Source organism: Ambystoma mexicanum, chromosome 1p (assembly GCF_040938575.1).
Source record: "Ambystoma mexicanum isolate Mex_15411 chromosome 1p, UKY_AmexF1_1, whole genome shotgun sequence".
Classification (NCBI taxonomy): Eukaryota; Metazoa; Chordata; class Amphibia; order Caudata; family Ambystomatidae; genus Ambystoma; species Ambystoma mexicanum.
In genome coordinates, this window is record NC_090921.1 from 213,975,069 (window position 1) to 213,999,373 (window position 24,305).

Here is a 24,305-nt window from a genome sequence, read left to right on the forward strand (position 1 = left end):
CTCACATTAACTCTTTCCTAATGAAATCAATTACAGTGTAATTGAAAAAGAGCTCTTAGCAATAAAATAAGCTTTCCTGGACCGGAGACATTTGCTTTTGGGAGCATCACATACCATTGAGATCAGGACAGATCATCAGAATGTAAGAGTGCTCCAACAGCTTGAATGCCGAAACAGTTGATATCACTGATGGGCATACTTTTTTCTGCAATATGACTTCTAAATAACCTACCTTCCTGGTTCTGAGAACGTACTAGCTGATGGCTGTCCAGAAGAACCGACTAAATGTCTGATCAGAATTCCTTGTCAGAGCATGTTATCCCTAAACAATGTATTATTGGACATTTATCATCTTTTGTTTCTGCAGTACAGGAAGCAACTCGAGAGTCAGACCTATTCCAGAAAACTTAATTCAAACAATCCTTTTTCCTTAAACCTTAATGAAGAGTGTTTGTTATTCTAGGATCGACTATGCGTTCCCACAAGCACTCTTCAGAAACGAGCACTCTAATTATGTCACGACAATCCCGTGGCAGGACATTGCAGTGCTGTAGCCACCAATAAACTACTGAGTAGGTATTTTTGGTGGGCCAACCGGGCCAAAGATGTGATTCAATAAGTGTCTACATGTGCAGTTTGTGCCCAGTCTAAACCTTCACATTGACTACCTTCAGGAAAAGTGTGCCAAGGCCAGATAAACGGGGGACCGTGGCATACTGTATCCACGGATTTCATAGTGTAACTTCCCCCCTCTAATGGATTCCCTGCCATTATGGTTACAATTGACTCTTATTCTAAAATGGCTCAATTTTCTGCCATGCCTAAATTATCAACGGCTTCGGAAACTGCTTAGGTCTTTTTAAAGGACATATTCCGATTCCTCAGAAGATTATTTTGGACCGCGTATCGCAATGTGTCTAAATTTGGGTTTCACTTGTGCAAGTCCTTAAGAAATCAAAAGAGCCATGTCAATTGGCTATCATCCCCAGTCCAATGGCCAGAATGAATGGCTAAACCAGTCCTTAGAACAATATCTGTGTTGTTTTAGGGCAGCAGCTCAAGACGACTGGGTTTCATTGTTGGCGACTGCCCGATCCTCATGACCCCATTTTTTGTACCTACGGATATCATCCTCAAACTTCCCCATACCAGTCAGTAAGGAGACACCACTTCCTTCTCTGGAAACTCATCTTGATTGACTTAATGAGGCTCAGCAGTCTGCCATCTGAAGTTTGGAAGCATCCAGAGTCCGCTACAAACATCAGGTACATAAAAAACAGACAGAAGCCCCGGAGTACCATCCTGGAGATAAGGTCTGGTTAGATTCTGTGAACCGAGGATAGCACAGTGTCAACACGCTGGTCTTGAAAGCAAGACCACGCAGAGCAGCAGAGGTTCGGATCCTGGATGTGCACTTTGAAACTGAACTCAGGTATGGTATTAGGCACATTATAAAAAACTAATTAAATAAATAAACTCCAAGTTCCTTCCCCGTCATTTGGTCCTGACCAAGTTGTCTCCGAAATACTTTGGCCCCTTTTTGGTTTTGGAACAGATTAATCCTGTTGCCTTTTCGCCTACGTCTTCCTGATTCTTGGCATAGGATACATCGCCTTTTTCACTTGACTCTGTTAAAACCATTTGTGGCTTGTACAGTGGGACGTCCTCCTCCTCGCATACTGTCCACTGATGCTTCTTCAGAAGAAAGAGGGGTTGCTTTAATTTGTGACTCCAGGTTCTGTGGTGGGTGTCTTCAATACTTGATTGATTGGAAAGGATTCTTGCCTTGTGACCGCAAATGGGAACCGGCCTCCCATGCCCACGATCCTCGCTGATGGCTAGATACCACCATTTCCACCCGCTGAAACCTGGACCTGCGAGTCTTGGATGTGGCATGCTGTCATGTCTCGCCTTACCTTGTGCTGCAGGGCGCTGGTGTTTTCGACCTCTCCGAGGTCTGCATTTCCTTCTTGCTGGTTGTTCCCACTTCAAGATGACAGCTGCCACGAGCGTGACATCCCTTCCAGAATGGCAGCACTTCCATTTCCGGTGTGTTGTTGCTAACGTTATATGAGACCATCGCCGGAATGGAAACATGCGCCTTATTGCATTCTGTCCCTTCTTTATGCTCCAGTGTTTTAAATTGTCTGCAGTCATGATATCAGTATTCCTTTGATTTCCCATCCTTATTTTTCTTGCAAATCTTGTGCATCCTGACTTACCGACTCATGGTTCCGGTTTTCATCTCGAGACACACTTCAGCTTCCAACCTTCTGGCAACTCGATCATCCGGAAGAAGGTTTATTTTTCCCTTTGTTTTTTTCCCCCTTTTTTGACTATTGTCCTAGAGGTTACCAACCCGGTCTGAAATCTGCAGGAAGGTGGCGTCTGTGGACGACAGACTGTATTTTCCAAAAACAGAAAACCAAATCAGCGCAGGTAAAAACTAGCACTAACAGCAATGCGGTTTGGGTGCAAAAGATGTTGGATTCGGGAGGAGGGTTCTTGGGTCATGTATAAATAAATGTCATGATAAACACATGTATTAGTCTTATGTCTGTATACGTATAATACATTTTGTATGGTATGGTATTGCATCAGACCGAAAATGTAGGTTACAACAAAAGGCCATTTATGGAACTAGACCCAGCATCTTAGCAGCTTTGATCAATTGCGACCAGTGCACTGGTGATATCAACAAATAAGAAGTTAAGAGTGGGGGGTGTGGGTGTTCTTTTCTTATCAAGCAGCCAGGTGTTGCAATTGCATGTCTCTTAGAAAGGAGAGGGATCTGCTTTGGAAAAATGGAAAAACCTGGCTGTTTAGTCCTCTCTGATTGATCTTTCTCTGGTCATTTTAACCAGTACACTCCCATAGTGCCATGGCGCCCTGTGGGTGTTGGAGTGTGCTTAAGAAAAATGTTAAAACATAAACAGTGCTTAAGCCATAATGCATTTACGCAAAAGATCACAGAATATATTTTTATATGAAGAATTATTTATAATGGGAAAAGTAAAACTAAAAAATATGACATTACATGAGACAATTGGTGTGGAGGATTGAACCCACAGCTCCTGTGGCTGCTTTTTTCCCAAGCCATTAGTTTAACCTCTGATGCACCCACAATTGGCAATGATGTGTGGACCTATGAGCCTCATTTCATCCCTAGATGACGACACACATTGTGGAGGGAGTATGACTGCGTGCAATCACAAGGCTCAGTTGAATGACATGGAGACTCAGAGTGGCAGAGTGATAGAGATTGCGCGGCTGTGTTGGCTGCATATATATGAGATCTGCAGGTCAAAAAATCGCACCAATATCTGTTGACAGAAAAGCCCCTTTGAGCAAGAAAAAAAGAGTGAAATGCTCTGAAGTACATTGTGTCCTCAGAGGTGGTGGTTCTAATAGCATAGACTTGATCTGTCTTGCAGAGTGCCAGCTTCAATGTGTGGCCCCTCTGACGATCCAGCCCAACATGGGAAATCTTACATTCAGGCAGCCCCTTGAGTTTGGGTAGCAGTAGGATAGTAAAGCAGGACAAGTCGGCTTGCACCCTTATATGTCTCCCATTCACCTTGATCTTGCAGAACATAAAGGGCATTTTACTGTGAAGACCGTCATGGCAAAAGTAGGCGAGATGCTGGCTCTGGCAGGGAAAAGGATGCTACACTTGCTAGTCACACAGCCAACTGGCTGTTGGTATCACAGAACATTTCACACTATGTCATCACTGTTAGTGACACTGGTCATTATGGCATGAGTTCTGCCTACCTGGGGGCCACTGCCTTTGCTGGGGTCCTTCTAGCTTTCAGTTTGTCGTTATTAAATTTCCACCTGAGCAGTTTTGGTGACTCTTGGCATATTAGACATTTGCAAACCAAAGAGCAGGTTATGCATGTGCAGTTCTCTTGCCATCCTGTCAGCAGTCTGTCTTCTTCTTCTCTTACCCCGGCCTCCATGTGATGCTGTGCTAGTGGTGAACATATTTGTTGATAACTTAGTACAGTTACAATCATACAATGGTCCAAAGGGGCGTGGGATAGGCAGAGTAAGGCTGAGATCTTCCTTGTCTGATTTTAGAGTGGGCGAGGCAAGACCTTTACACGTGGAATGCGTTGGTACAAGAGAGGGAGGTATTAGGGTAACAAAATCAATGTTGCAGAGGGCACCTTTTTTTGTGTGCATAAGCAATTTTATTGTGGCATCATAAACCCTGTCGAATCGACATCAGTAAGTAGGTTTACAGCCCGCTCAGCCTAGATCAGAAGCAAGAAGCTGGACCATGGACAGAACCACTCCGTCCAATCAATGCAGTGAGGTTTAACAGCAAGTGGAAGGAACTCAAGGCAAACAAAGACACCAGCACAACACCAGGTCTGGAGAGACAGATCACCAAACAGCGTTCTACTTAGATGCAGCGGCCAAGTCCTAAAAAGTGGGGGGACTCATCAAGAAACGTAATGGGATGTGACGCCACCAGAAATTACCATATCAAAGTTAAATATGCACATTTCATTAAATTGGCTTGGCATAACCATCCAAATTGCATAGGACGAATGGCATTTGCCTTTCATAAAATATTTTTGAAAACGTTAAAATATGTGCATGTTTTAAACTCCAAGAACGAATACAAATGTTTTCCCTGGAACTTGCAGTACCAAAATTGGACATTTCACTGTTAGTTGTTTGTCATTTTGCATGAGGTGATATGGTGCAGTGGTGAAGTGTCTAGCCTGCAAAAACTCATAAATTCAAAGAGGACCTTCAATGTTTATCATTTTAGCTGAGGGGGGACTGGGTCCTGTAGGATTATTTAGCGTGTTTTGGGAGTGCAGCACCACTGCATGAGATCAATGTATTGCTATAATGCGGTACAAGCAATTGTACCATTTTTTTTTCTCCTGAAATGCCTCTGTTGCAGGAGACACATTAGAAGATTAATGAACTGATATAATTAACAGTACGAACATGGTCTTAACTTATTAACATCATAATGTGTTCTCCAGTGCAACATGAGGTGGAAAAGACAGGCTCTGAAAGTCATTTTAAATGTGCACTTGGATTCATTTTTTTTTTCTCTGTTCACTGTGTTAGCAGGATGTGAAATCTGCATGCCAGGAAATGAGTAGATACATTTTCTAAACCGTATAAGCCAAGCCATTGTTAAAAGAGGAGGATAGATTATTGTGTATTTTCATTGGTGACACGTCAGCACAGAGGTCTCTTGGTACATTTCGGGGAGGAAGAAAGGCAGAGGACATTTTGCACAGCTCCGGGGAAGACTTGGCTGGAGTTTCTATGGGGTTTCTTGATTGAGAGGTATCGTCCCAGTCCATTGCTGACTTTCCCAAGCTGGAGAGTCCAGTCAATAAGCAGCGGCTTGAGAGACCGCAGATCAGAACTGCATGTCCTCGCTGGGGTGCTTTGAAGAAAAGCCTTGAGCCATTTAAAGAAAGCGACCAGTCCGGGGAGTTTGCGTGCTAAACAGCTACAATTCGCTGGTAATTATCTTGTATAAAAGTGAGGGTGCGGTATGTGCATGAGACCTATTTTAGACAGGCAGTGTAGCGATAGCTTTTCACTGTGTTCAAATGACACATTTTAATGTTGCCAGCTGAAGGCAAAACAAACAATGTAATTTTTTTCTCTCTTGTGCAAATATGAAATGAAATTCATAGTGTTCTTGCATTGCAGGATTGTCTCACGAATGGTAATGTATCATTTTAAAATGAAATTGTGATAACACAGTCTGCCTAAGAGTATTCTTGTTTCTGTTTCATTTGGTGTCTAAAAAAATATTATGCCATAGAGGGAATGATGCTTAAAGCGCCAAGTTTCAATGCAGATAAAGTAATGTTATGAGCAATTATAAATAGCTATATGCATGGTTCCACTCAGTGTATATATGTGTGTGTGATTTCTGAGTGGAACATAATGAAATAGTTTGCTGGACATAAATGAGTCAGCAGAAAGAAAGGCCTCTGGAAATAGTTTCACTAATGTAAATAAATTAGTGATTATACCACATGTTATTGTGAATACTTTATGGAAGCACAGCTCACTGGTGTAGATAAATCAGTGATAACAGCCATAAGTGGCATTCCATATGAAAATGTGGTGTTCCAAAATAATGTAGAAGCCTGAGTCCTCTAGAGATCACAAGAACAGTCTAAACAAAAGAAAGGGGTTTTGTGTGTTGGGGCCACAAATAAAACAAAGAAATTATGCTCATCACTATACCACAACAAAATGCATACCGACTAAATGTATCTGTGTACTGAAATAATGCATAGCCACTATATTACTATAATACCAAACCCAATCTGAATGCAAGGAGTGATTATTGCTGAATTACTTTATTTTTGGCGGTAAGAAAATACCGCTAGGCCCCAAATATACACAAAATACCCTACATATTTATGGTGCGTTGCAGGCCGGGAAAGTGATCATAGAGCACCTACTGGGCGTGGCAAGTGTGTCTCACACCGCCATCTGTACATTAAAGGGAACCCATTTCATAATAGCAGTGTGTCACTAAAATCGAATTTCAGAATGTCTCAAAGGGAAACCACATTCTCAGACCTAGTGCAATATTTAGAGGCAAAGTTATTCGCACATGGGACGTGGTCATCAAACAGTACCTCAGAATGGCATGACCGCATTCAGGGTGAGGTGCAGAAAGAAAACTAGACAATATTTTTGCAGAAGGCAGCATAATTCAGGTCTGCCTTCTAAGGTTATTAAATGCAGCCGATAAAAATGCAGAGAAAGACTATTTGATACGGCTATGCGCCAAAATCTGGTTTATTTTGAATAGGTCCCTGCGAATGCAAGAAAATGACACCCAGCTAATTAACTGGTTAAAGACTGACTTAGATGGGGCAAGTAAAAATCAGGAAATATTAAGAGCAGAATTGGATGTATGCCAAAAAGACATTCAGTTAAAATGCAGAGATTTTCATGTTCAATTGTCCAAAAGCAAGAAACGATTTGAGGACAGTGAACAAGAATTGGTACACTTAAAAGCATTGGTGGACCATATTAGACAGGATAAAGATTAGGTTGTGTCAGAGATGCAGATTTTACAAAAAGAACATTATGAGAAAGAAAGTGACCTCCAAAATGCGGAACAAGAAATGGTTAAAATGCTTCAAGAAAGAGACAAGAGGAATAAAGAATTTAATGAGTACCAAATGCAAATGTGCGAAACGCATGAGGTAATTAATAAAATGAGTGATGAAAACAACTACTTGCAAAACGAAGCAAACAGGCACCTTAAAAAGTGTAAGGACTTAGAACAGCAAATGTGCATTCCCATGTCCCAGGAGAGGCGGCAGGGTACTACATTCAATGGAGTGGAGGTGAATTCTATTTCTACCCAAAGGGCTAGTGCCCCAGTGACTGGGCCGGTGACTGAACTTGGTTGCAGCGCCCTTGGGGGATTTGATACTTCCATTGGGGGCCGCCACCAATCCCATACACCTGGAACCAGGGTTGAGTCACCAAGTAGTGCAATTCCATGCATTGCAACAAGTAGCCCCATAAATATGATGAAATCCATAAAAAGCCCTGATCAAACCATTTAAAAAGGGAGAGGATTGCTGCGTAGAAGACCACTTAGAAGCGGTGCATGACATCTTTAAAGCCCTCCAGATCCCTAACGAACAGTACAGGCAGCATTTTCATTTAACTTTAGATGCCCCGACGGCCAGCATTATAAGAGGATTGAATGAACAGCAGAATATGACATGGGCGGTGTTCGAAAAAAAAAAGATTAGGTGTCATTTTTCTCCTTTCCAGTCATTGCAGGAGGCAAAGGAAGTCGCTTACACAATCACTGCTGGGCCTAATACATCCCCTCGCCAGTTTTTACAAGACTTAAAGAGCATTTTCTCGCTTTGATGTATCTTTTGACCCCAATTCCAATGAGTTTAAAACTGCCTACTTCTAAGGGCTGCAGAAAGACATCATATCCCAATTGGTCCGTAAGTTTGACCGCGACAAGTCCCTGGAATGGATCGTACACCTAAGCACAAAACTATATGAGGTACTCTATTGTCAGGGTAGAGAAAGTGATAAAATGAGAGATACTAGACCTAAATCTAAAGAACCCTCAGCAACAGTGATGGAAATCAGGTCAGCCAAAATGTCCCTTGAGTCTGCTCAAAGTCCAAGTAAAAATAATTTGGCACCTGAACAGAGGGGTAATCAACAAAGGTCATCACACACTGCACCAATGTTCCAATAACATGAGCCTAGTAATAGGGAGAGTTACATCAGCCCCAGGTACTTAGGAGATAGGCCCCGGGCAGGCTATCGACCTGATATGTCAGGTATGAACAATAACCAGAGACAAAATCAGGATCAAAGAAATTATGGTCCTTATCAAACATTGGGGACACAAAGCAGATTTGATCCCAATACCATGATATATGGTAATCAGGATAGACCCCGATATGTGGATCGATTTGCTGATAATGGGAATCAACATAGGGGCCAGTACCCACAACCTGAGAGACAAGACATGAGACAGAACATGAACTACACTTCACGTCAGTACAATGATTCCCCACCAGGGGACTACAACCAAAGGATGGGTGCACCCCGCTCCCCTCCGCAAATGAATCAAGAGTTCAGGAACCATCCCAATAGAAATCATTCTCCTGAGAGGTATCATAATAGATCCAATCAGGGAGAAAACAACCAATATCGATCTAGGCCACAGAGAGAGGATTCTAGAGAGATGGAAAGATTCCTGTGCCTCGAGGCCCAAGTGAAAATGTTGGCTGAGCAAAAAGGAAAGCTCTGCACAACACAAAAACAGTCATCAAAGGAGGGGGCAGATGGCCATAGCAATGCTCGGGGGGCTTCTGAAAAGTGACTAAGTACTTATGATACCTGCAGCGAAAAGACAGTTTGCTCTGATGTAATTTTGCATAATGACTCTGAGATGCCTAATCATTTAAAAGTGAAAATACCAATACATGAACATGTAACAGAAAATGCAAATACTTCTAAAAGAGAGGTACGGTTTAACCTAGAACTAAATCAAACATTGGCGATATGTACAAATGAAATAGGAAAACCTGAACATCCAAAAGAACAAAGAGACAGGTTTAAGAAAAATGACTCATGCATGGGGAATACCAGTGAACCGGGAGTAAGTGGCGATGCTATAGTTCCTTCCCTGGGCAATCCAAACAATGACCAAACACAGGCAGGAAAAAGAAATGCTCAAAAGGAGGGTACAGGTCAATCACCTGAAGAATTCTTTGAACCACATATTTTTGAAGAGGTTAAAAGGGCTAGTACCATACTGAATAATCACAAATGCACAGAATCAGACAATGACAAATTGCCAAGTGATGTTGTTACACATGTTCAGTTGGAGGGTTGTAGTGTGACCTCTGATGATACCTGGATGGATGGGCGAATGGTTGCCACACTCCAAAAAACCTTTGAACATGGGGAAATGAATAAAGTCTCTCACACAGGAATGAGCAAAAAGGAGGGAAGAATGTCTTTCCATTTACCGATGTGCTTAGCCAAAAGTGAAAAAGGCCTGAGAAAGGTGAGCCCTGAAATCAGTAAGAATTTGCATTTTCTATGTGTGTTAGAGAAAGTTGAAGACAGGCATTGTGGAAGAAAAATGCCATACATTTGTAATGATTGACACTGGCGCCCAGGCCACAATTATGTATAAAGAATTAGTAAAGAGTATCAATGAAGGGAGATCCCCGCAGAATCAGATCACAGTAAAGGAGAATCAAGGTCCAGTGCATAATTTTAACGGGGAGGAGGTGCCTATTATAGGCGCCACCGAGGTTGACATAAAGATAGGTAAACACAGAATGAAACAGGAGGTATTGGTCACATCCATTTGTGATATTCCATTTCTAATGAGAAGCGATTGCCTGAAAAGATTATCTCCGCTCATAGATGGGGCGAATGGAGTACTGTGGTCCTTAACAAAAAAAACATTGAGACCTAAGAAACTAAAATCACAAAACAGCAATATAAACGAATGTCACACCGTTGCAAAAACAAATGATGCAGTGGAGGTGTATCTCCAGAATAGTTGCATACCTAGCGTCACTGTTATATTAATGTGTCAAGACAAGATGAAGAGTGAAAATAAAAAATGACCTGTACAAATATACTTAGACCCAAGGAAAGAATGGCAAACTGCCATAGATTAGCACACCTTACATTTTTATTTTAAAAAGAAGACATGTAAACAGAATACTGCTCCTAGAGCAGGTTCAGAAAAACACCACTCTTGCTGAAATACACATGGAAGATGAACAACCAGGGGTTCATGTTGGGATAAATGACTATTCTAAAACAATAAAAGCCACTTTAGCGCGTGAACGCGAAAGGAGCTTCATTAACGAGAAATTGGTGCAAAAAATTATAGAAAGGGAGGACATCCTGAAATTTAGGATTAAAAACCAGTATGTTTCTGGTTTGGACGGTCCAGACTTTGAAAACCGAATTGCAGGTAGATGCATGCTGAAAATTAGCATTGGACAAAAAACAATTTACCATAATGTTTGGATAGTGTGTGGAACACAAAATGACTTTTACATGGGCAATGACATCATGCACAGAATGTGTATGGTGCTAGATTTACTTAATCAAAAGATATGGTCACGCATAGGTGGGTCGGCACCTGAATTTGAAGACAAAAGAAGGGCTTATCATTGCGCACAGCTGGTCAGTTATGCAATTGAATTACAAATGAGGAAAGATACTGTTGTCCCTGCATTCACAAAGCAGTTTGCAATAACACTGAAATGCAAAAATGGACAGCAGATGAAAGATTCTGATGCAATTGTGTGTCTGAATGAATCCATAAAACAGCAGGGACTGAATTATGAATACATTCCGTTGGTAGATGTGGGTGAAGAGTCTGTAAAAATGATGGTGAATAATAAAAGTTATCAGAATATTCATTTAGAAGAAAACTCCCCAGTAGGAATGGCCATACAAAAATCACATTACACAGCTGATCTAAATAACATGGTGATTGGAAATATCCCTGAAAAGTATGTAGATGCTAAGGGTGAATTGCCAGAATACCTGGACTCTCAGCCCAAAGGGATATTTAAAATTCATTCTGTGTATCCTTATGATTCAAGCGAGACAGTGTGCTGTCATCAAGAGGATTGCATAACATTTAACTTAAATGAAAATGAAATAGAAAATCAGCCCATTGAAGTGGAAGCTGATATGCCAAAACATTTAAATGTGGCAGCTTTACAAAGAGACACAGCAACAAAATTAGAGGAAAGCGCAGAGATTCCCATGCCAGAACATTTCCCAGAATTCCCCAAAATGGTAGAGGAGCAGATTTTGTTAGCGGATGCATGTGACAACGAGGAGGATAGGAATGAATTGAGGAAGATATTTATGGAGTTTAAAGATGTAATTGCAAAATATGCTTATGATTGTGGGCTAACTAATTTACATGTGGCCACACTTCCGGAAGGGTGTAGCAGAAGCCCAGTATTTGTACGCCAGTATAGACTACCGCTGGCATGTTTAGAATCATTGGCAGAGATTATAAAAGATTTGGAGTCGCGGGGAATCATCAGGCCCATCCATAGCACATCCAATACACCTATTTTAGGTGTGTTAAAACCAAATGGCCAATGGCGACTGTGTGCAGATTTGAGGGAGTTACATAAAAGAGTGCCAGTATCCAGATGGCCACTGCCATTCATTGATCAGGGATTAGCTCAGGTACATGGTTCAAAAGTGTTCACCACATTATCTCACCTCTGGATATTGGTGTGTGCCATTGGCAGAGGAAAACCAGAATTTATTTTCATTTTCATTTGATAAGACTCAATACGCATGGGTTAGAACTCCATTCGGGTACGTCAATAGTGGGAGTGAATTTGGCATATTTTTGAGGAAGGCTATGCCTGATGCAGCAGAAAGAGGAACCATAATTTATGTGGATGATGTCCTGATAAAAAATGATAGCTTGAAAAGCCATTTTGATGAAATAAGACATGTTCTTGGCCAATTGCAGAAAGCAGGCGCCAAGGTATCTTTACAAAAAGCACAATGGTGCAAGAAAAAGATGAATTTTCTAGGCCATGAAGTGACTGAACATGGCCTAAATCCACAAAAGAAGAAAATAGAGGCCATACAGAAACTAAAAGATCCTAAAAATGTGCAAGGGGTAAAAAGTCTATTAGGAATGACAGGCTATAACAGAAAGTTCATTGAAAATTATGCTGAAATCACTCAACCATTGACTAAACTGCTTAAACTGAATACACCCTGGAAATGGGAAAAAGAGCAGTCTGAGGCAGTGGCTAAATTAAAGGAATGTCTTGTAAAGGCACCATGTGTAGCATATCCCATAAAGGACAGGGATTTCTTTATAGAAATAGGTTTCTCTGAACATTGTATGTCAGCAGTGTTATCACAAAAACATGATTTGAATCACAAAACCATTGCATATGCAAGTAAGGAATTTTCCCAAGTTGAAATTAAATTCAATGAATGTGAAAAGACCCTATTAACCACTGTGGCGCTACAACATTTCTGCCCCATTGTTCAGGGAGAAAGGTGATTATGTAGACAAATCATCAACCTTTGCAGTTTTTAGAGAGTAAAAGAATTAGGTCAGGTAATCTAGCACAGTCCAGAATCACTTCATGGACGCTAGCATTACAGGATTTTCCTGTAGAAGTGAGATATGGCCAAAATAAAAAAAGCCCAATTGCTCAAGGTTTAGCAGATTTACATGACGGTGCAGCTGAACCAGTATCAAATGAAATAGAAGTGGAACCTAATTGGCAGGAATTTGAACAATCACCACATAAAGCTTTTGATGAAAAAACATGCAAAGACTTGCCAACTGTATATGTTGATGGTTGTGCCTTTCACATTGAAAATTACAGTGATAAACAATTAGAGAGGGGCGCCTGCTACCTTTTTTGTATTTTTGATAAACAATTAGTGTCAGGAATTGGGAATGTCTGGTTGAAGTGTGAAGGTAGCGGAATTGGCAGCCATTTATAAAGCAATTGCTACTGCAGTTGATAATAAATTCAGTGAAATTGTCCTGGTGACTGATTCTGATTACGCACGAAATAGCTTTGTGGAATATTTACCTGGCTGGAAAGCGAGAGGCATGATTACATACAATAAAAAGCCACTTAAACATGGAAAAATGATACAAGCCATAGACAAATTGGTGTCAGAAAATGATTTAACAATATACTGGAAGAAAATTCGTGGGCATTTGAAAACTCCAGGAGAGTATAAGGAGGGAAATGATAAGGCAGAACACCTGGCTAAAATTGGGGCTGTGATGGGAGAATTGCTACCTATTGAACATTTACTGGGTGAATTACAAATGGATGCAGTAAAACGTTCTAAAGCACCAAAGGAGACAGATCAACCAGTGGTACAGTGGAGTTATGATACACCAGACCAAGATCTGATTGAGGCACAAAAGAATGATCACATTTTGGTAATCTATTATAATCATTTGATAGATCCTGAAAAAAAAAACTTTTATCAGAAAATGATTGTATGGTAAAAGAAGCGTTGAGGGTGCTATTAAAGAATTAAAAACAAATAAGACTACAAGATGGACTCCTGATTAGAGAGTCCATAACAGGACAAATACAGTGGGTGGTACCCCTTTCATTCAGAGGGTTAATGCTACACCATGCGCATGATGCTATAACTGCAGGCCACAGAGGCTCACAGAAAACAATGGAAATACTAAAAGATTATGCTTATTGGCCACCTATGTCCCAAGATGTAGAATTATATACTAGAGGATGTCTAGTATGTGCCCAATTTAAACCTGCTTCACCAATGCATAGAGCTCCATTAATGAAAAGAGGCCTAACTCTTCCATGGTCAGATTTGCAAATAGACTATGTAGGGCCTCTAAAGAGGTCGAGCAGGGGGAACGGTATATTTTAAGTGTGGTATGTTTGATGTCGAAGTGGATTGAGTGTATTCCTGCACCAGATTGTAGTGCGCAAACAGCAGCCACACTGCTGGTGAACCATGTGTTTTCAAGGTTTGGGTTGCCACAAAGAATAGAATCAGACGGGGAAGTCATTTTACAAGTGCTCTAATGAGTAAGGTATGGCAAATACTGGGTGTGAAGAGAAAGCTACATATCACATATCGGGCGGCGTCTTCAGGTGGAATTGAACGCAGCAATAGGTCTGTTGTGGACATTTTAAAGAAATTTGTGGCAGAAGCAGGTTCCAGCTGGGATTTACGCTTACCTTTGGTTCTGATGGCAATCAGATCAACTCCTGCCAAAGCAACAGGTATTAGCCCTCATGAAGTTTTAACAGGTAGGAAAATGGTGTAACCACAACACCTGCTATACAGGACACATGAGCAAACACTTGTGAGCGCATCCACAGTTCATGAATACATTGATGAACTGAGGAAGCATTTACAACATGCATTTGCTTTTGTACAGAAACATTTAGAAAGAGCTGCTGACAGTGCAAAGTCATATTATGATAAAAAGACGTCAGTAAAGGAATATTGTGTGGGTGATCAGGTGTATAAATTTCATTTTGGAAAAGGTAAACAGAAACATTCCAAATTTCTAGCAGCCTGGCAGGGGCCATATCGAATTATAGATAAGGTCTCTCCTGTGGTCTATAAAATTTTGAAGACTGAAGGTGAAACAGCAACAGAACAGTTTGTTCACGTAAATCAAATGAAACCATGTCACCCTAAACATGAGATTAAAGAACTTGAGCGTGTAGAAGCAGATAAAGTCCCTTGAACATAAAAAGGTAAAATGAATGGGTCTAGTCAATAGAAGTGGCAGAGAAGTTAAATAAAGATGGTTGATTATGATAATGGCACATAAACACTGTAATATATGTAAATATATATATTAAAAAAATGGAAGCTAAAATGTATGGAATTGGTGTGAAAAATATTAAATATTGAATGCAGTTTTATGTATGTTGTTTTCTCTTTAACCTATGTTTAATTTCAGAAAGCAAGAGGAAAAAGGGCGAAATAATTTACAAAGCATGTTTTATTTTTGGCAAAAAGGTGAAGTTAGTATTGTGCTATGTACTTAATTTATTTCTTTTCTATTTGATTTAGAATATTAACATATTTGTACTTGGAGGACACGGGACCAGAGGCCACGGGAGACGATGGAGTCCTGGAGCCCACGTGGACAGATTCCGGAGAAGCCCCGGAAGGGGGCGAAGATCAAGGCTGCAAAGCGATCAGCATTGAAGATGACGCCGACAATATGGATAATTATGTTGATGTTCGGAGGGAACTTCAAAAATTCAGAAGCACAGGTTGTCATTGAACCTGGACCAGCATCTGGTATTGCGGTAGAAGAAGCACCAGGATTCATCATGAGTGATAGAAGGATGATTTTCCAGAACATTTATATAAAATTGAATCCTGATATTTTGATAGAAAAACATTTTAACAACACTGGAATTAAAGCTGAGCAGACTAAAGAATGGCTGGAAATAAGAAAAGAGGACGCTAAGCAGTCAATAAGAGATATATTGATGCAATTGGAGTAAATATTTGTGAATTCAGCAGACATTAAGAAGAGGAGAGGAAAAAGAGGTGCAGTGATGCTTGCGATATCATTGGTAATGTCTATAGTTGGAGCCATAATAGGTACCACGATATCAACAGCCAATGCCATTTCAGTAGGGATGCTGAGTTCTAAAGCACAACAACTGAGTGCTGACCTAGAAATAATACAAAAAACATTAGATGGCATTAGAGGGGGATTGGATGAACAAGTAAGGTTCATAAATGAAACTGCGATCATATTGAATGAACAAGCGGATGTGATGCAACGGGCAACTAAGCTGATTATTAAGCATGACAGAACACTTAGTGAGATTTTGAATATAATGAGTCCTGTTGATAGACTATTAACGAATTACATGAGAGAAGTTCAAACTGCAGTTTCACAATTGATTCAAGGACATATACCATTGTACTTTGTTTCACAGGATATTATTCATCAAATGATAGAAAGGTTGACTAGGAGGGAGATTGATGTGATACAGGTAAAAATTGCATTTGAAATGGGTAATGCAATGCCATTATATGTGGACTTGGATAGGCTGGAAATTGGGTTCTTACTATGCATCCCATATGTAACTCCTGAACTTATTTATCAAACCAAGTGGGTACACAATGTGGGATTTTGGCAAGAGGACAAATTTATTAACTGGTGGCATTTCAGTCATTGGAGCCTGAAGTTTACTTGATACCAAACTTGGAAACGTGTGTCAAATTTAAAGAACAAAATTATATGTGCCCAGGTAAACCGTTTGTTCCTGATGCTACAGACGCTATTTGTGGTTTGAAATCTGACCCAAGCATATCAGAAGGATGTGGAGTGATCATTAGCAATATGGGGAGTGAAGAATTAGCACAGGCTAAAATGGTCAAAGGTAAATGGTTGATCAGCACCTGTTTAAAAAACCTGACAATAGTACACTTAAATCATGGAACATATGTGGTTAAACAGGTGAAATATAATGTATTTTACTTACAGGTTACAAAGGATACAATTGTGTCGATCGGAGGGTGAACATTGTTTCATGTTACGAATGACATTTGGGAAAGCCAAGTAGAAAATATTGAATTTTTTCAAAGGGATGCATTTCCAATAGACCCGGACCTAGAATTCTTATTGAATCATAAAGAGAAACACATAGTGAAAATGAATCTAAGAAAGAACAACATTACGGTTAGTAACCTGGGTATAATAGAAGTGGAAAGATTAAATTGGGGAACCTGGGGGGAACGCTCTATAGTGGGTTTAACTGTCCTGGTGCTAATAATGGGATGAAGGTTGATTGTTTTATCAGTAAAAATGAAGATGTTGCTCATGTTAGTGGCTACAACGGGGAGAGAAAGATATCCCAACACGCATACATTTTAAAAAAAGAAGAAAGGGAGCAAGTTGGATTTCTTCCAATTATGGCTTGGACCACTGCCAAAATTCTCAGAAAAAAGGAGGGGATATGTAGGATTATTTAGCGTGTTTTGGGAGTGCAGCACCACTGCATGAGATCAATGTATTGCTATAATGCAGTACAAGCAATTGCACCATTTTTTTTTCTCCTTTCTCCTGAAATGCCTCTGTTGCAGGAGACAGGAGAGGATTAATGAACTAATAGAATTAACAGTACTAACATGATCTTAACTTATTTACATCATAATGTGTTCTCCAGTGCAACATGAGGTGGAAAAGACAGGCTCTGAAAGTCATTTTAAATGTGCACTTGGATTCATTTTTTTTTTCTCTGTTCACTGTGTTAGCTGGATGCGAAATCTGCATGCCAGGAAATGAGTAGATACAGTTTCTAAACCGTATAAGCCAAGCCATTGTTGAAAGAGGAGGATAGATTATTGTGCATTTTCATTGGTGACACGTCACCTTAAGGGCTGTAACAGAGGTCTTTTGGTACATTTCGGGGAGGAAGAAAGGCAGAGGACATTTTGCACAGCTCCGCGTAAGACTTGGCTAGAGTTTCTATGGGGTTTCCTGATTGAGAGGTATCGTCCCAGTCCATTGCTGAAAGTCTTTCCCAGGCTGGAGAGTCCAGTCAATAAGCACTGGCTTGAGAGACTGCAGATCAGAATTGCATGTCCTCGCTGGGGTGCTTTGAAGGAAAGCCTTGAGCCATTTAAAGAAAGCAACCAGTCCGGGGAGTTCACATGCTAAACAGCTACAATTCGCTGGTAATTATCTTGTATAAAAGTGAGGGTGCAGTATGTGCATGAGACCTATTTTAGACAGTGTAGCGATAGCTTTTCACTGTGTTCAAATGACACTTTTTAATGTTGCCAGCTGAAGGCAAAACAAACGATGTAATTTTTTTCTCTCTTGTGCAAATATGAAATGAAATTCGTAGTGTTCTTGCATTTTGTCTTTCTCATGTTTTTATTTCAGAGAGGATTGTCTCACGAATGGTAATGTATCATTTTAAAATGAAATTGTGATAACACAGTCTGCCTAAGAGTATTCTTGTTTCTGTTTCATTTGGTGTCTAAAAAAATATTATGCCATAGAGGGAATTATGCTTAAAGCGCCAAGTTTCTATGCAGATAAAGTAATGTTATGAGCAATTATAAATAGCTGTGTGCGTTGTTCCACTCAGTGTATATATATGTGTGTGATTTCTGAGTGGAACATAATGAAATAGTTTGCTGGATGTATATGAGTCAGCAGAAAGAAAGGCCTCTGGAAATAGTTTCACTAATGTAAATAAATTAGTGATTATACCACATGTTATTGTGAATACTTTATGGAAGCATAGCTCACTGGTGTAGATAAATCAGTGATTACAGCCATAAGTGCCATTCCATATGAAAATGTGGTGTTCTTGAATAATGTAGAAGCCTGAGGCCTCTAGAGATCACAAGAACAGTCTAAACAAAAGAAAGGGGTTTTGTATGTTGGGGCCACAAATAAAACAAAGAAATTATGCTCATCACTATACCACAACGAAATGCATACCAACTAAATGTATCTGTGTGCTGAAATAATGCATAGCCACTATATTACTATAATACCAAACCCAATCTGAATGCAAAGAGTGATTATTGCTGAATTACTTTATTTTTGGCGGTAAGAAAATACCGCTAGGCCCCAAATATACACAAAATCCCCTACAGTCCACCCTCAGAAAAAAAAGTGGGTGGACTCCGTCCACCCACGTGTTCCCTCGACTTGAGCCCTGCTTAGATGTACAGTTAGTTAAAAGCCTGGCCAGTGTGTGAGATGGTAGCAATTGCAGCGAGAACCCTGCAGTTATAGATAACTCACTTTTAGGGCCAGATGATTAATGCTACCATGCAGAGATGAGATCAGCTGACAGTGGACATCATGGTGGGAATGATTGAGCAAATACTTCAGTGTTACATAAGGCTCTGGAGAAAAGATATTGGGGGTCATTAAGAGTTTGGAGGTAGTCCTGGTGCTGTTAGCAACATGGCTGCCTCCAAACCCGTGTCTGGGTCCAGGAAGTCGGAATGGGGACTTACTGGGTCATTCCAACATTGGAGGACCCGGTAAGTCCCCATTCTGAATACCATTCCCCATTCCCATTCGAGCCCCCATAGGGCTCAATGGGAATGGGGAAGGAGCTAACAACGGGCCCGCAAATAGCGGGCCCGTTATTAGCTCCCTGGTCCCTTAGCACCTCCTGCTTAGGGCGGCTGGTAAAACCAGCAGGCCTTAGTGGGACCCGCTAAGGGACCTCGGAATGGGGCGGTAGGGGGTTAACGGCACCGGCATCCTTACTGGTGCCGTTAAACTCCTACCGCCGTACTCGTAATGAAGCCCATTGAAAGTTGAAGGGGGAACACCTAACATATTCTGACCGTGTCCGATCTGCTGTATCCAGCAGTGGCTGAATGGTGAGTGTTACGCTGGGAGATGGATTTGCTTTGGCAGTGGGTGAAAGGTTGTAGAGATACAGAGAGAAGGCTTTTGGTGTCACCGCTTATATAAATCTGGCTTGGAATTTTCTTTAATTTGTCAAGGACATATTGATCTATCTATGGGTGTCTATAGTGTACAATGTACAGGGCATTCTCATGATATAATTGGCTCCTGTCCAAGTTAAAGACCCCAAGGCAAAGGCCTATAGCAATGGCACACCTCAATGACCTCATGATAATGCCCTGCCAAATGTACAGCAATATGAATGCAATCATGACCTGATTTTAGGGATTGTAGCTCCTGCCTTTAGTTTAAAATATGCTAAAATAGCTAGAATATTGCATAATGAACTAGCTAGACAATGCAGCGTGGCATCATGGTAAATACGTGCCTTGACTTGAGCTTAGCAGCAGCAGACGCTGTAAATAGTCAGATTAGGATCAGCTTTGAAGAGTTTTACATCACAACATTTAGAGTTGGGGGCAGCTGGCCTTAATTGCAAACTAGCACTCTCATTAAAATCATTGTGATTGGTCAATCAGCGGGGAACACTGTCACGATGAAGTGTGAAATGCAAAGTTTTAGTCACCAAGACTTTGCATTCTAAAAAAAGACCCTAGGCAATGCGTCTTCGTTACTAACCCATCTAACATTCTAATACGTAAAGAGCCACACTGAGGGGAATCAACTTCATCAAAGATGGATGAAGGGCTCAGCCCCAAGAAGGGTGAAATTGTAAGCAATTAGGAATGACATTTGATGCAGCACATGCAGTTTGGGAATGCAACTACATTGTGCGTGTGTTGCAGCACAGAAGGATAGCGTTGGGCAGAGCGAGGACGAATGGAGTATGCAACATATATGCAGCAGAACAAGGATAGTTGCAAGACACGGTTAGGAAGTATCACTACAAATGATCCCCACCAAAAATATCACCGTATATATGGTCGTCTGGGACGGCCAGAGGTGATATTTTTGGGGGTTGTGGGGGTGTCCCCCACTCCTGTAAAAATAATGTGGAGGTTGCGGGGGGGGTGACCCCCGCAGGTTCCATGCCTTAATATTGTCGCAAAAATATGGCAATATTTTTGTATGGCGATATTTTTGCAGGGATATTAACACACGGAACCGGTTAGGATGAGTGTAAAGTCAAGCAGAAAGGCTATAATGGAAGGAGACTTAAAACAGGATAACGTCAGAAGGTGGGGTCTGGAAGGAGAGAAATTACTGGTAAATAAATAATGGGACACTTTTTTTGCACGTTGGGTTGAATAGGAGTCGTAAAAAGGAAAAGAAGGCTTGAGACTGGGGCCTGCAGGTAAAGGTTCAGATGAGAGAAGAGATCTGGCCTCATTTAGCAGTATTTCGGACTCTGAAGAGACACATCCTTCCTAAGCGTGGCGAGCCTGCATTCGTGGCACAGCGGGCTGTAGTCACACACCGAAAAGGGGAGTCCTTTCCGAGGAGGCGGGGCCCAGACTCCTTGAGAGATATTGAATGGCAAAAAAACAGGCCGGGGTCAGAGACTTTTCACACGTGTAGCTACTTCCTGTGAACTTCAAATGGGGCCCGGAAAAGCCATCCCATCGAGACTCCTTGCAGTGATCGGGGCTGACGCTATCATAACCCAACGATGGACAGCCCAAGAACACTGCAGAACAGTCAGGGCTATAAGGATACCTCAGCACAGAAAAAATTACTTTTTAAGGAACAACATTTTCAGGTTATTTGACCCAGCGAGTGCAAGCTGCATGGTATTTAAAACACATTTGGTGTCAATGCAGTGAAGAGCTGACCAATAAGACTTATTTTGGCAATTCAAACTTTACTTTAGAACTAGGAGCCAGTCTACACAAAACAAATGCAGTTGATTCATGATTTAGTGACCAGTTACCCAGTAGATTTGTGATGCTGTATATTTATTTATTTATTTATTACATTTGTTAAACGCCCAGACCATGAGGTATCACGGCGTGGTTACAGACATCTTAGGCATTGATGGTCAAGTAATTACAGGCTGATGTGCTTTCTTTTACTTAAAACATGTTGAACGATGTGTGACTCTAACTTTGAAGAAAAAAAAAATGGGATTTAATCAATGCAAGTTTAGAATTGTATAGAGTTCATTGGTTAATTGGGAATGGAAATGAAAATGTTCTGGGGGTGTGAGATCTCATTTTTCATTGCTGGAAAGATCCCGAATGAATCCATAAATATATAAAAATGGAATGCAAACAAACAGTAGAGTTTTTAAACATTCAATCAAACAATTATACTATAAAATCCCTACAGCATGGGCGAATTAGTGATTACTTGCAAGACCACTTCACTGTGCTCAATGGACGTGCTACTCTGTCCGTTAGATTTGAAGTTGCACATACCTGAAGACTGATGACTTCGTTTCGACCCTCCCGGGGTTGGGTTTGTATGCTTGGAAGTATTGCTAAATCTCCGCCTCGGAGTTGGTGTCATAACTGTTGACCTTGAATGCGTACCCAACTGCATGTCTGACGCGTTCCGCTCTCTTGACATCAAGGAAGGACTGCGACTTCTCCTCCTCTTAGCACCTTTTGTGTTAGGTGTGCACAGGTCTGATGGTGACTCAACCACATAGCAATCTTCTGACATCTCAGCTTGATTGGTATTTGTACTTCTTGTCGTTGCCCTGTTGGATGTATGTGGTTCTGTACAAAATTTTGCCTCGTTCCATTCTTCTGCCATCTCAGTCTGGATGTTTTCACTCCTCCTTGAAGCTCGTGCCTGTGTTGCTCTTATGCTAGAGCGTTCAACTGTAAGATTTGCCTGTGTCCCTTTTTCTGCCATCATGACAGGTTTGACATTTTGTGCCACCTGGCTTGGGTTCCTGAATGCGGGCAAGTCGGAAAGAATATTATCCTGTCTCCTTCTTGAAGGTCTTGGGTTATTTGCTGAGAAATCTGCCTGCAGCTCTGTGAACATATTTTCAGTGTGCTGGTCTCCTGCGTTTGTGGCATCGCCGCAATCTGTGGAAGTCCTGGATAAGTTCCCAACATTATCCGACTCCATGTGCTCATTGTACCGCGCTCTCAATCGTGACCTCACAATTCCTTGTTTCGCAGTTTGGGAGGAATTTCCAAATTTTGTCTCAATGGAAAACCTCTCATCTCGTCTCTTCCCAACAGGTCGTATAGGTTTTGATGTGTAAGCCGTGTGCAGGCTTGCTCTTGTATTAGCAGTGTACTGATCTCTGGCCAGCATGGATGGATTCCTATCGTTCACCACCTTCGACTGACTCACTTTGGAATTCTTAGTGGTGTTATCTTCCTTTCGCCTCTTAGCATTACTCTTAGCTGTTTCTGTACTCACTGTTCTCGCATCTTTGACCACGTTCTTTTTTTTCACTGAAAAAGACAACATTTTGATTTGGTTATGTCATTGATGATACAAAGCGAAAACAAAATGTAAGCGTGGGTTCAACAAGGAAAATGTACACAATCCCCAACCATTCATTCAACAAGGAAATTACACAATCTCCAACCATTCATTCAACAAGGAAAGTTGCACAATCTCCAACCATTCATTCAACAAGGAAAGTTGCACAATCCCCAACCATTCACTCAACAAGGAAAGTTGCACAATCTCCAACCATTCTTCCAAAAAGGAAAGTTGCACAATCCCCAACCATTCATTCGCACAAGGTAAGTTGCACAATCTCCAACCATTCATTCAACAAGGAAAGGTGCACAATCTCCAACCATTCATTCAACAAGGAAAGTTACGCAATCCCCAACCATTCATTCGACAAAGAACATAACACACTCCCCAACCATTCATTCAACAAGGAAAGATGCACTATCTCCTCCAATCATTAATTCAACCAGGAAAGTTGGACAATCTCCAAGCATTCGTTCAACAAGGAAAGTTACACAATCCCCAACCATTCATTCAACAAGGAAATTACACAATCTCCAACCATTCATTCAACAAGGAAAGTTGCACAATCTCCAACCATTCATTCAACAAGGAAAGTTGCACAATCCCCAACCATTAATTCAACAAGGAAAGTTGCACAATCCCCAACCATTAATTCAACAAGGAAAATTACACAATCCCCAACCATTCATTCGCACAAGGAAAGTTGCACAATCTCCAACCATTCATTCAACAAGGAAAGGTGCACAATCTCCAACCATTCATTCAACAAGGAAAGTTACGCAATCCCCAACCATTCATTCGACAAAGAACATAACACACTCCCCAACCATTCATTCAACAAGGAAAGATATCTCCTCCAATCATTAATTCAACCAGGAAAGTTGGACATTCTCCTCCAACCATTCAATCAACAAGGAAAGTTTCACAATCTCTAACCATTCATTCAACAAGGAAAGTATCATAATCTCTAACCATTCATTCAACAAGGAAAGTTTCATAATCTCTAACCATTCATTTAACAAGGAAAGTTATGCAATCTCCCACCATTCACACAGCCTGTTGGCCCACATCATAGAAGCGAAGAACCTGAATAGAAGCAGTGTTCCCCTGGCATGAGTTGCTGCTATCACCAGCAACTCATGCATTACATGCAAACTACTGATTCACTCAAGAGAAACAGAGATTTCACAACAGGTTGAGATCAGAGTGGGACCCTTTGGCAATCGTTGCTGACGGGTCTCGGTGGACATTGCCTCAAGGAAGTTCTGCAAATTATTAATTGCAAACAAGAGTGGACTGGGAACCAAAAGTGGCCCTGGAAATAATGTTCAGAGTGGCCCCATATTACACATTTTCAGCAAGCCCAACAATTTTAGTATGGGAAATAAAATATGTTACCACACAAAAGAGGCCCAGGGTGCAGCGGCCT

The 24,305-nt window shown here is 41.0% G+C and overlaps 1 protein-coding gene across 3 annotated transcripts in view; it reads right to left on the reverse strand.

Annotated features, from left to right (window-relative positions):
* The window catches only part of LOC138567878 (micronuclear linker histone polyprotein-like), a 141,992-nt gene that overhangs the window by 19,866 nt on the left and 97,821 nt on the right, over window positions 1-24,305 (reverse strand). For all 3 annotated transcript variants that reach the window (XM_069646372.1, XM_069646375.1, XM_069646376.1), the window contains one exon: window positions 21,844-22,842. In XM_069646372.1, the coding sequence (XP_069502473.1) occupies window positions 21,844-22,842 (999 nt within the window). The remainder of the gene's footprint in view (window positions 1-21,843; window positions 22,843-24,305) is intronic.